Source organism: Thunnus maccoyii, chromosome 18, assembly GCF_910596095.1.
Source record: "Thunnus maccoyii chromosome 18, fThuMac1.1, whole genome shotgun sequence".
Lineage (NCBI taxonomy): Eukaryota > Metazoa > Chordata > Actinopteri > Scombriformes > Scombridae > Thunnus > Thunnus maccoyii.
The window spans coordinates 27,971,790-27,985,404 of record NC_056550.1 but is presented as its reverse complement, the minus strand read 5'-3'; the positions used below and the strand labels follow the sequence as shown (position 1 = coordinate 27,985,404).

Here is a 13,615-nt window from a genome sequence, read left to right as displayed (position 1 = left end):
GTTCCTGCCTACCTGAACTCTATTATTCAGGTCTACACTCGCTCCTGCTCAATATGCTCTGCCAATGAAAGATACCTGGTACCACCACCACAACAGGGCCCTAAGTCGCTAGCCGGACTCTTCTCCTTTGTAGTTCCCCGGTGGCGGAACGAATTACCTAACTCTGTTCGATCTGCAGAGACCCTCTCAATCTTTAATAAAGACTAAAGACCCAGTTCTTTCGTGAACACCTCTGCACCCGATGGACTGGAGGTAGAGAGAGAGAGAGAGAGAGAAAAAAACAAAAAAACAAAAACCCTACTTCTATCCAATCCATGTACTTTATGAATTGCCTTGATGCACTGCCTGTGGGCATCTACACCCTATCAGACTCTATCTTAAGCTTTATGGCACTTGCTCGTGTTGTTATCTCCTGACTAGATCTCTGCTTGTGTTGTATCAGTTTTAGATGTCCGTCGCTTTGGAAAAAAGCATCTGCTAAATGAAAAATGTAAATGTAAATGTAAATGTAGATATTTACCTGCTAAATGTCACAGACTGCCTCAGCCAATATTAATGTTGCTACAAGAGTTACATGTTAGTGATGTTTCCGTCTTAACCTGGCTGTATTATAAGAGCTGGATACAGACTGAAAGATGGAATCTATTCAGTCAAATGAACCAAAAAAGTTTTTAGTGACTTGATTTCAACGAGAAGAAACTATTTCTTAATACAGTCACACTTTATTAATGCTCAGAGCATGGCTCACTCACATGATTCTCCTGAGTTTTGACTTTTTATTTGTATTGTGTAAACAAAGTTAAACATATCACATTTTCAGATTACAAACACAATGTTCAGATTTTATCACTAAATGTGAACATATGTGTTCTTTTGCTAACAGAATTACTGTGGCATTTACTAAAGTAGCCAACATTTCCTCCAGCAGCAGCTTGTTACTGTCTGTCTACTGACTTTCTTTAGTTGGTATTTGAATGTCTGACAGCACTTAAACACAACACGACAGGTGCATATTTCCAGAAATCACATGAGGCATGGTAGACACACCCTCAGGGTGGAGTTAATAAAGGCAGGAAAGTAGGAAGGGAAGGAAAAAGGAAGAGAAACCAGGAAGTAGCAGGGTCAGTGAGGACCGGCAGCAGCTCAGCCATCATGGATACTTTAACATCTGCATTATCCAGGGCTGTCCTCACCACTCTGCTATTTTCAGTTACGATGTCAGCCTGTGAAGGTAGGCTGTGAGTGTTTGTGAGTCTTTGTGAGTGTCATAGATTTACCTTTTTCCTCTTTTTTGCTTTGTCATGCTAGCTGCATGCCAGTCTGTCCGTTCACCATTTTGATCATGATACCTGCTAAACATCAATGTTAGCATTATCATTTGTAGCTTGTTAGCATGCTAAAATGCTAAAACTTATTTTTTTAAATCTTTTTTTAATCTTTATTAAATAATTGTTATACACCAGTAGAATAAACAAGACACGGCCAATTCACAGCACAACTTTCACATGACACAGTCATGACAAAGGAATGTTCAACGCAAAACAGGGAAGAGATGTATGAGGGTGTGTTTATATCGTACATACTGTACTTTGTATGTAAATGCAGACCACATTTTTTAAATGATGTGACACGTTTTATATATATATATATATTTTTTATATTTTTCCATATTTTTTGTTTGCTGAAAAAATAGCCTCCTTAACTGTTAACATGTTAAACATTAAATAAATGTTTTAAATTGAGTTTCTGCCTCTGAAGGGGTCATTTTGGGGCCTTATTTTCACCCTTTTTCATGTTGGTGTTGGCAGTGGTAGAAGTTCTTTTTTTTTTTCTTAAGTAAAACTATTAACTGTTAATAATAAAACTGTTAACACATGTAATAGTAAAACTATTAATACCGCACAGTAAAAATACTGTAAAAGTCCTGCCTTCAAATGTTTACTTAAAGCAAAGAGTGACATAGAGGAATTACCAGCACAATGTAATTAAATTTACTGAACATCTCTTGAAGGTAGAGTTTTTAATTCTTATATAATGCTTCATGGTTAAGCTTGTTCATGTTATTTGACTTTGAAAGACTTTCTGACATTCTCAGTTGTATTGTGGTTTGAGTGTTGTGTGTTTTGGTTTTCTGTTGCTCCTCTCACTTGCCCTGCATTACCCTTGTTAGCCCTGCCCTGCTCTGTGTTTTCCCCATACCTGCCATGTATCAGCCTCCACCTTCTCCTCAACTCGTGACAATCTACAGTGTAACCATAACATTTACCTGTCAGGTAGATTTAGTGGAACAATGTTTTCCTCGGTAGCAGAAGTATGCAGTTGCATATTTTTTTGAAGTGTAAATTCCGCCCTGGTGTGGATTATTGGACACAGAAAAGATTGCCTCTACATGTGACACACATTTCTCACCATTATTGAGACTCATTTCTCATTTCTCTCTCACAAAAAATGTGCTAAAAACCCCAAATAGGAGTTTGGGAGTGTTCCCTCCATGTTCCGCCTGATATTTGTATCCTTTATGTAACCAGGTAAAAGTGTAATTGGGATTAAAATCTCTTTTTCAAGAGTGACCTGGCCAATAAATACAAACAACATAAGACAAATACACCGGTCACACACTGCAGTTAATATGCAAAATAAGATTATTGATAAAATCCACTGAAAAGGAAACTTTGGTATTTTTCAACCTGGATAATAACTAATGGGGACAACATTTTTTGGAACTGATCCAGTATTGAGCAAGTGTGCTTCAGCCAGCAGCTGCGAAACGGGCTGCCATGTAATCCTTTGAGGCAAAAGCGCCTAATCAGTGTACATCCACTAAAATTGTTTTTGGATTGTTATTATAAGTGTCTGTTATTATGGAAAGGACTATACAGAGAAATAAAACGTTTTTCTTTACTTTTCGCTTGATCCAGTCTGTTTGTTATGGTGTCTAACCAAGTCTCGCTCAAGTCTTTCGTGAAATTTGAGTTGTTGTTGAAATCAGCTAAATATTCAGCCATGAAAGTCTTTTAGAGCTACAGCTCTTCATGTCATCAGGTAGGGCATTCCACTGAGTTGTTTCCTTCACCAGGAAAGCTGATTGCCCAAATGCAGTGTGACAAAATGGTCAGATAGAGGATATTCTGGAGGATCTAATTGAACTTACTGAGTGAGTATACACAAAGTCTTAGTAGACTTACTTAGTGAAGGAGGGGCCAAACCATTTAAAAACTGGAACAAATTTGAAAATAACAACATACTCATTTCTCCTGTACCCTACAGTGATGGAAATGCATCGGCTTTTTGTTTGCATTAACTTCTGCTGTCACGAAGCTAATGTTAGCCTCTTTTGTTGTAATGCTAACTTTGTTTCATGTATGATAAATTCAAATGTAGAGGAGAGAGTTACTTTAAGGCCTCACTGTGGAGCTGTTTGAGCTTTAACTGCTCACAAAAAAATCATTTCTTACAGAACACTATGCTGATCATTGTTTTTATTTTTGTTCAGACTATCTCAACATCAAAGTGCATCCTGGACAGAATGCCATGCTTCAGTGTCAGGGTCAAGGCGGTACTATCGGACTATTGAAGTGGATCAGAGCTGACCTAAAGTCAGACGATGGTTGGGTCTTCTTCTACCGAGAGCAGCGCTTAGTTGAGTCTTACCAGCATCCATCTTTTCGTGGTCGGGTGGAGCTGATGGATCCAAAGATGAAGAACGGAAATGCATCTGTGATTCTGAAGAACGTCACCATCAATGACACTGGAACATACGAGTGTCACGTTAAAACAAAAACAGTGGGTCGGAGTCAGAGAGACGCACCTGAACGCATCAGCACTATAAGCCTGACGGTTGAAGAATCAGGAGAGTCTGTAGGGGTGATGAGAGGTCAGCAGATAATGTCTGACATGAGTTTGAAAAGTTCTTCAGTACCTCACACCTGTTTCTGTTCTGCAGGTCCCAAAGGTGGAAACACAGAGGGTGGAAAATACACACATATTCATGTTGGAGTAATTCTGTCAGTAACTGCTTTGATTGTCCTTGGACTTGTTGGTCTTGTCATCAAGAAATCTAAGGGATGTTTGGAGAAGAATTCAGACCTGCCTGATGTTGAAGCAGGTATCCTTCAGCAGCTGAAAGAAAATGAAAACAGTGAAAGTTAAACAGTCACTTGTTACACTGCTGATACTCAGATATATACCTGATCCAGATATATATGAATAATATATTTGTGGATATGTTTGAATAATTATGGCGAGCAGTGCCTTCCATAATTATGACAGTTATACTGTGGAAATGACAAATTATAGGAAGCAGGGCCTTCCATAATTGTGACAGTTATACTGTGGAAATGACAGTATTATCGGAAGCAGTGCCTTTCATAATTGTGACAGTTATACTGTCAAAATGACAAAATTATAGGAAGCAGTGCCTTTCATAATTGTGACAGTTATACTGTGGAAATGACAGTATTATCGGAAGCAGTGCCTTCCATAATTGTAACAGTTATACTGTGGAAATGACAGTATTACGGAAGCAGTGCCTTTCATAATTATGACAGGTATACTGTGGAAATGACAGTATTATCGGAAGCAGTGCCTTCCATAATTATGACAGTTATACTGTGGAAATGACAAATTATAGGAAGCAGTGCCTTCCATAATTATGACAGTTGTACTGTGGAAATGACAAATTATAGGAAGCAGGGCCTTCCATAATTGTGACAGTTATACTGTGGAAATGACAGTATTAAAGGAAGCAGTGCCTTCCATAATTGTGACAGTTATACTGTGGAAATGACAGTATTATCGGAAGCAGTGCCTTTCATAATTGTGACATTATACTGTGGAAATGACAGTATTATCGGAAGCAGTGCCTTCCATAATTATGACAGTTATACTGTGGAAATAACAAATTATAGGAAGCAGTGCCTTCCATAAATGTGACAGTTATACTGTCAAAATGACAAAATTATAGGAAGCAGTGCCTTTCATAATTGTGACAGTTATACTGTCAAAATGACAAAATTATAGGAAGCAGTGCCTTTCATAATTGTGACAGTTATACTGTGGAAATGACAGTATTATCGGAAGCAGTGCCTTCCATAATTGTGACAGTTATACTGTAGAAATGACAGTATTATCGGAAGCAGTGCCTTCCATAATTGTGACAGTTGTACTGTGGAAATGACAGTATTATCGGAGGCAGTGCCTTCCATAATTGTGACAGTTATACTGTGGAAATGACAGTATTATCGGAGGCAGTGCCTTCCATAATTGTGACAGTTATACTGTGGAAATGACAGTATTATCGGAGGCAGTGCCTTCCATAATTGTGACAGTTATACTGTGGAAATGACAGTATTATCGGAAGCAGTGCCTTCCATAATTGTGACAGTTATACTGTGGAAATGACAGTATTATCGGAAGCAGTGCCTTCCATAATGTGCACCTCTCACACTATGTAAGCTTCACTCTTTATTATTGTTTATTTCACAGTTTTTTGGTGTGTATCTACTTCTGTACTGTCATACAAAATGTGTATCTTCTTCAGGAGATGTATGCTATTACTTTTCTTAATTGTAACATGGTGCAGTGATTTTATATAATTTTTAAAGTAAATTCTATGGGAGGAATTGTCAAACTGAGTGAGAACATTTGAGACTCAACTGCTCAGACCTCCCTTATCTTACAGACCCTATTCAAACTTTGAAACATTCACAAAACTTTCAGTTTTCAAAGTTATCAGATTGTGTTGTGATACCTTTTGTACTTTTGGAGGAATTTAAGTCTAAAGTGAGGGCTTTTACAGCAGTTTTCAGATCTCACCAATGTGTCACTTGATCAGGCAGAGAGGAGAGCAGTTTTGTTTTGTTTTAGACCATCAAAAAAATCCTAAACACATCTCACTCCCACAGTTTTAACTCCTCCAGCACATATTATACCTTTTAAGATGTTGCCACAAACATCCTCTCACAATGTAAATACATTTCCCATGGGACGTTTTTGAAATTTAAACCTTAATTGATAGGGAGTCCCTGTCACATTCTCATTGATTGCATTACAGTCTCCAGGCTATGTGTCTCCTCTCACCTCAGTTTCTTATGTCATTCAATATATCTGAATGATCCAGTGGTTTAAGATCTTGTCACTTCTGTGCCATTTTTAGATTGAAAGGTTGTAAGTTCGTACCCAGGTACTGCCAATCTGGTGATTGAGATTGCTTAATACAGTCTGTGTGATCAGACCTGTCTCCCTCTCTCTTCCTCTTTTTTGAACTGTCATGTCTGTCACGTCTGTTAGTCACGTCAAACCTTAAGGTTTGACGTTTGATGTTGAATAACAGGTTTGGCTTGTCTTCTTATCTGACAAACACAAGCAAACAAGACATACAAAAATAGCACAACGTACTGGCATGCACAAACACATAAAATTGCCTCTAAAACTTTTTGTCTGGATAAATTATAAACTATAAAATTATGAGCAAATTTGCTTTATATGTTAATTGTGTACTACAACCCTTATTTTCTATGCAATTAAAAGTTTAAATATGAAATTGTGATCTTGCTTACTGTTTGCTTGCTTACTGTTTGCTGTGTTGACAATGTTATAGACTGACTATAACATTGCTGTCTTACAAACATGAGGATTCGATCCCACCTGCTTGGTAAATTTTCAATACTATTCAGCTTCCAGGGGGCGCTAAAATAACATTAAAGCATGACATTTCTGTGATTCCATTGTCTTTAATGAAATGAAACTTGGTAAACAAGTTTTTCAAAGGAATCTGTATGATGTATTGAAGCATGGCACCAACAGCCCCACCTCATTAGTGAAACACCACCATACTACTTATTAACTGACATATCTCTTTCATGTAATATTCCATGGTAACCAAATCCAGCAAAGTTGAACACATGGGGATGCTGAACAAGCATTCAATACCATTTCACCTGTAGGTGGCACTAAAAGACTTAAAAATGATTTAAAGATTTAAAAATGTGTGAGGGCTGTTTTCTTCAGAAAATGCACATGCAAGTTATTATTTCCCTGTTTTTTGGCATCTATCTACTTCTGTATTGTTTGTCATGCAAAATTAGTTTAAATGCCAAACTGTACATCTTCTTAAGGAGGTGTATGCTATTAGTTTATTGTAACTTGTAATTTTTCTTTTAAAGTATTAAAATTTATAATGGAAAGTCTATGGGAGAAATGTTTTAAAGTTGATATCTCAAAAACTAAAAGTGCTAAACTATTCAAACTTCATGTACAGGTGTCCCATGTGGAATTGCTTAGCATATTAAAACATAGTGCCTATAGCGCCACCATGTGGTCAGTTATATCATGTTTTACATTTAGTCTAATAACTCATGAATCGTGAGGCGTGGCAAAACAATATTTGCACAGTGTATTCCTTGGATGAAACTGATTCAACTGATATAGGCCACACCCATTTGCACCTGGAAAAATTTTGGATTTTGGGGGGAGAATATTTTGCTTCTGTTGGCACATATGGTTGTGCTCATAAGTGGCAGAATTTGTGAAAAATTGGCCATTTGGAAAATATGACAGATCGTGCTTAAAACTTTTATTTAGGGTTAGTGGTCAGGTGAAGCCATTTATTTTCACATAATTGTGCTCTTTTTAAATCATAATGTTAACTGAATTCACCCAAATGGCCCTGAAAGTTTTCATACATAGAATGTATGTCCTGATAATATACACACATGTTGACACACACAGGTTTAAATGGCTATGAAGGGTAAGTTTCCACATCTGTGACTTCTTTGTTTGCAATTAGTGTCTTTGCATAAATAGTCAATGAATTTCTCAGCTCTTAAGAGACCCCTGCACATTTCATCCAGGGCTGCTCTGACTTTACTGGATACTGAGCAATGGAGAAGGCAAAAGAACTGTCAAAGGACCGTTGAGAAAAGGAAGTTGAACTTTATAAATCAAGAAAAGGATATAAAGAGATATCCAAAGATTTGAAAATGCCAATCAGTAGTGTTCAAGCTCTGATAAAGAAGTGGAAATTAGGAATTAGGGGTTCTGCTGACACCAAGCCACGGTCAGGTAGACCAACAAAGATTTTAGCCACAACTGCCAGGAAAATTGTTCAGGGTGCAAAAAAAAAAACCCACATGCAACTTCAGCTGAAATACAGATTCCTCTGCAAAAACGTGGTGTGGCTGCTTCAAGATGCACAATAACGAGGTACTTCAACAAAAATGGGCTGCACAGTCAAGTTGCCAGAAACTGCACCAACGCCACAAATCATCCCACTTACAATCTGCAAAACAGCACCTAGACAAGCCTCAAAACTTCTGGAACAAAGTCATTTAGAGTGATGAGATCAAAATTGAACTTTTTGGTCACAACCATATACACTATGAGTGGTAAACATCTTACAAATTCTGCCAGGTTATGTAAACTTATGAGTACAACTGTATTTTATCTAATCTTTACCAAAATTGGTACATACCATATTTAGAGGACCCCGAACAAAACTTATGTGTTTGTTTTTTGGTATCACTTACCATTTGTCTGTAATTGTTTACCAAACTTTTCAAGGCGTGGCTTGATGCACTAAAGGGACCACAACTCTTCAATACTGAATTGGATTGCAACCAAATTTGGGAACGTTGTGCATACAGCCACACTGCATAACTGTGTAATGTTTGATACAATTCTACCCACAGGGGGCACTACTGTAATATTATAACATGATATTTCTGCAATTTTGTTGCCTTTAATAAAATGAAACTCAGTACACAAGTTCTCCATGAGAAACTGCATGATATACTGAATCATAGCACCAACAGACCCACCTTGTGGCCATTAGTGAAACACCAACATGCTGTTTAATAACTGCCATATCTCTTAAATGTAATATTCCATGGTTACCAGATTCAGCAAAGTTGTACAGATGGGGATGCTAAACAAGTCTGTAGCGTTTGATACAATTTCAACTGTAGGTGGTTCTATACATTTTTTTTTAAAAATTGCTACTGGAGCAGCAGCTTGCAGACGAAGAGCAATTCAAACGACTGAAAGCTCACAGTGAGGCTCCCCCTGAGGCTGACAGACTCCACGTTAGTGAGTTCACTGCATCCTTTTCTGACACTGTAGAATTTTTGTATCCAACAATAAACTTGAGAATGAACTTTCTGTTTTCCTCCTGTGACGATGACTGTGTTGTGTGTCTGTTTTTTGGTTAGACTTTACAATGACTCAGCAGGTTTCACCTGCAGCACTATGAATATACATGACGCTCTGGCTCCAACCTCTCAGCAGTTTCTGCCAAATGTAGAGAAAAGTTTCAGCCTCCATCCAGAGTGATATGATGCCTACACACCACCTGATTTTAATGGTTTATTAAAACACACTTTCTCTGTGTGAGGAGACGTCCCATAGAAACACCTGAACAATCACTTCCATCTCTTCTCTATTTCAGATGAAGATTTGACACAATGGATAATATAATAAGCTTTTAAAATACAACACATTGTTAAAGATGAAACCAGTGGTTTCCAACCTTTTTGGCTTTTGACGTCTTACATAAAGCAGTGTGTAGTCGGGGTCACATTTCACATGTCTATAAGTTGTTAACAGCTCCACCAAATAGTGATTTTTCCCTCTAAACTTCTCACATGCTTTCATTTCAATAAATGTTCAAATGATCCAATATTTCAGCAAAAATCAAAGATTAGAGAAAAAGTCCAAAAACTGAAAACAGATTTGTGTATCAGAACTTTGTTTTTTCTTCTTTCCTCTCCCATTAATCATCTCACCACCCCTCAGATTTATCTGCTGACCCTTTGGAGGGGCCCGACCCCTAGGTTGGGAACCACTGGACTAAACTAGCTAACTGTATATAAAGTAGTGTAAACTAGCTCCACCTCCAGCAGCTACAACAGTAACATGCTGCTCTAACACTGATGCTTCACTATTAATAATCTAATGATGTCATATATAATAATATATCAGTCAGAGGGACCAAACCACTACTTTTACTGCAATACTTTAACTACATCAAGCTCATAATACTTATGTACTTTTACTGCAATACTTTAACTACATCAAGCTCATAATACTTATGTACTTTTACTGCAATACTTTAACTACATCAAGCTCATAATACTTATGTACTTTTACTGCGATACTTTAACTACATCAAGCTCATAATACTTATGTACTTCTTTTCATGCAGGACTTTTACTTGTTATGGAGTATTTTTTTCTGTATTGGTACTTTTACTTCAGTAAAGGATCTGAGTACTTCTTCCACTGTCCATCACTGAGACTCTGCCACTACTCCATCCTGATGGATCCCAGTTCAGTCAACCTTTAAGTCTGATTCATCTACTGTAATTCCATTCTTTACACCTGAACTACATATTGCAGGCTATGTGGTCTCATAAAGGGACTGTGATTTATGCTCTTAAAATTAAGTAATTAAATGGTTGTTCAGTCTCATCTTCCCAGATCTCAAACTGGATCACCAACTGGGCAAAGCTTGAATCTTATTTTGAATCGTTGCTCAACCTTCAAGGACAGGTTCTCAGTTTTTCAACTGTGTTAAACCAGCAGTCAGGTGTCCATATGAACAGTGAAAGAGGTTTTCCTCGCTGTAATCATTCCTCCAGTTCATACTGGCTATTAAAAGATCCTTCAAATGTGCTTTCAGTGTAAAAAAAATCCACAGTGTGTCCACACAGTCATTTTTGTGCAAAGATGCATAAAAATGCAAAAAAAAAAAAAAAACAACACCCAACTTTTGTGTAAATCTGTATGAACCGTTTTAAGATCCCAAAATCACTGCAGCAAAGTTGCTTATGGCGTAACAGGAGTGCATATGAAAAAGAGCAGTAAGCTAAAATTAGGAAGACAACTTTTAAAAAGCTGAGATAAAACTTTTTTTTAACTAAATTTGTGCCTCTGTAAATGTTAGACGTCTGACTTCTTAAACATTTTCTTAAAAAGAGTAACCTTTGATCATGACTGTAATGAAAAGGATTCAAGAGTAGTAAATGTTTTATTTTTGGTAGGTCTAGAGGAAAAGTAAGTTTGTAACCTGTTAATTTCTTTTATAAATTAGATGATTTTTTTTTTTTTTGAGTTGTGGTAACTGTTTCCGAAACATATTTTTGTGAGTACTTGTTCCATATTTATTACTCATGACAATGTAATCCTCATCAACTTCAGCTCATCAGTTTAGATATCAGGAACAGCTTAAATGAATGATTAACTGCAACTATTATAACAACAAAAAAATATAATAATATAATAAATAAAAAGCAGTAAGATAAAAATATTTATATCTTTATTGCAACATCCAGGAAAATATATTTACAATTTTAGGATCTTTACAATGTCACAAACATGATACGGACAAAAACATATCGGTATAAAAGTGCTGTTGTATTGTTGCTTCATTATGCAGAGATTAAATTTATATACATACATTCAAAATATGTAAACATTTATACGGAAGCCCTGAAAGGCAAGTGAGAAGAAAAAAATTTCTGGACATGCAATTTCTAAGTCTGATCTAAATTATTTTTTCTCTCCTGTGTTTATGACTTAAGAACAGGTGAAAAAAAGGTTTTGCCAGGATGATTTTTCAAAGTTTTTCTTTTGTCTGTAAAAATGGGTGAAAAGTTTTGGCAGGTTTTTTTGTTTGGATTTCAAGTGTTTATTGTTGTAATACTCATTTCTGCCACAAGAGAGAACAAGTGCACCTCTACCCCATGTTCTAGATAGCACTGAAAGCATTCATGTTTTCTTCCAGGTGAGTTTTAATTTCTCTATACGCTCTAAAAACAAAGTGCATATATTGTGTGTTAGCAAGTTATGTAACATGTACTGTCATGACTTCCTTTTGGCTAGACAAGTATCACCAGTGGAACCTTCAGGTGTGCTTGGACCTTTGAGTTGTGCATACTGTATTTTTCCTATAGATTTTATCAAGAGAAAGAATGATTTATTCAGATGAAATGACTCTACTCCAATCTGCAATAATCTTATATTATATGTTATGGCAAGGAAGGGTCTAAAAGTAAAAAACATAAAAGAGAAAATCCACTACTTAAAGTGAGAAGCATAATCATAATGTATTGAAAGAGTGAGCTGAAATGGGGTCTTTTTAATGCTTTGCATGTTGTACAATCATTACTGTGTTACATATAAAGGCATTCAAGTAAGACTAACAGCATATTCTTATTTTCTCTCTTAGAACTTTCAAGTTTAGCTCACTGCTCCAGTTTGGGACAGTTTGGGTCATACTTTATAACACCTTACCTTCGCACAGCTGATCCGGTTTGGATTTTTCCCCAACAGTGTGTAGGTCTCATTCTGCCCTCTGTGAAAAAAGACAGCATCATTCAGAGTCATAGTTGCTGCTACTTAAGTATTTTATTCATTGAATAAATAAACAAAGCTTATTAACCTTACATGGCCTTCTACTTCATCGATGTGGACTACACCTCTAGGAGTTGTTGGACCCACAAGTAAAATGTTGGACTTCCCTCTGGAATATTAAACAACAAAAACAAATATTAAACAACAACAGATGGAAAAAAACAACCTTAGACTGTGTGTAAACTCACTCAGTAAATTCTATTAGATCCTCCAGAATATCCTCTATACCAGATTGTACTATTTCTTTGCACTGCATTTGGACAATCAGCTTTCTCTGTGATAGCCACAACTCAGTGGCATGTCCTGCCTTATGATACGAAGAGCTGCAGTTCCATCAGTACGTTCAAAACCAAATTTAAAAATCTGCTAAAAACTACTCAGCTCTGTAACCACTGACTAGCCATTTTAACTTAACATAATGTTAATGGTTAAGATCTCTGCAGAGATGCCAGATTTGTGTGTTTTCTGTGAAAAGTGAGTTAAGTATGATAACGATTGATAAGCTGGATAAGGGGGATACTCAACTTGATTACATGGCAACCCCCAACTTCAAACTGTGTACGCATTGATGACTGGACTCTGTGATGGACGGTTGTGAATATGAAACCGGTGGTTTCATGGTTTATTTACCATTTTTTCATGGTTTAAACATTTTAAATGTCACACAATTGAAAACAACTTCACTGGACAAAACTAACATCAGCTGATATTATATTTAAATATCAGGTGTTGCGTGTTGTTAAGTAATTTGCGATCATTGCTTAGACATTTCATTTGATTAAACAACTCTATTACTGCAGGAAAATAAGAAAATATGCCTCCTAAAGCGAATTGAGGTCCTTTTCAAGGAAGAACCAAAGTCTCATTGACAACTGAACTTACCTAAATAAACTGTTCTGTAGTCAATCCAAACACGACTTTGCACTCCACACGATGACACAGATGAAGACGTAGACATGGACAAAGACACTACATAGTTGGAACTAGGAGAGGCTGCTGTAAATGCAGACAGAGAGAGAGAATACCACCAACAAGGACCCCTTCATTTCTTCTTCTTATCTTCACAAAATAACTCTTCTGTTAGCTTTCTAAGTGCAGTTTCTCCTTTGGAATGTTGGTAACAGTGGCAGGTAGCAGGTAGCAGTTCACAGCTAGCTAGTTGTTCTGTTTTAAAAAATATATCCAAAGATGATATTTCCTCTTCTGTT

At 36.7% G+C, this 13,615-nt stretch overlaps 2 protein-coding genes across 2 annotated transcripts in view; one reads left to right on the top strand and one right to left on the bottom strand.

Moving 5' to 3' along the window:
* Window positions 1-6,526, top strand: part of LOC121884534 (coxsackievirus and adenovirus receptor-like) — a 25,043-nt gene extending 18,517 nt beyond the window's left edge. The window contains exon 4 of the mRNA XM_042393405.1: window positions 4,034-6,526. Within this exon, the coding sequence (XP_042249339.1) occupies window positions 4,034-4,149 (116 nt within the window). The 3' untranslated portion in view covers window positions 4,150-6,526. The remainder of the gene's footprint in view (window positions 1-4,033) is intronic.
* Window positions 1-13,615, bottom strand: part of LOC121884524 (Fc receptor-like protein 5) — an 18,910-nt gene extending 5,295 nt beyond the window's left edge. The window contains exons 1-3 of the mRNA XM_042393386.1: window positions 13,290-13,615; window positions 12,436-12,516; window positions 12,288-12,348 (exon numbers count right to left, since the gene is read on the bottom strand). The gene's annotated coding sequence lies outside the window, so the exon portion shown is untranslated. The remainder of the gene's footprint in view (window positions 1-12,287; window positions 12,349-12,435; window positions 12,517-13,289) is intronic.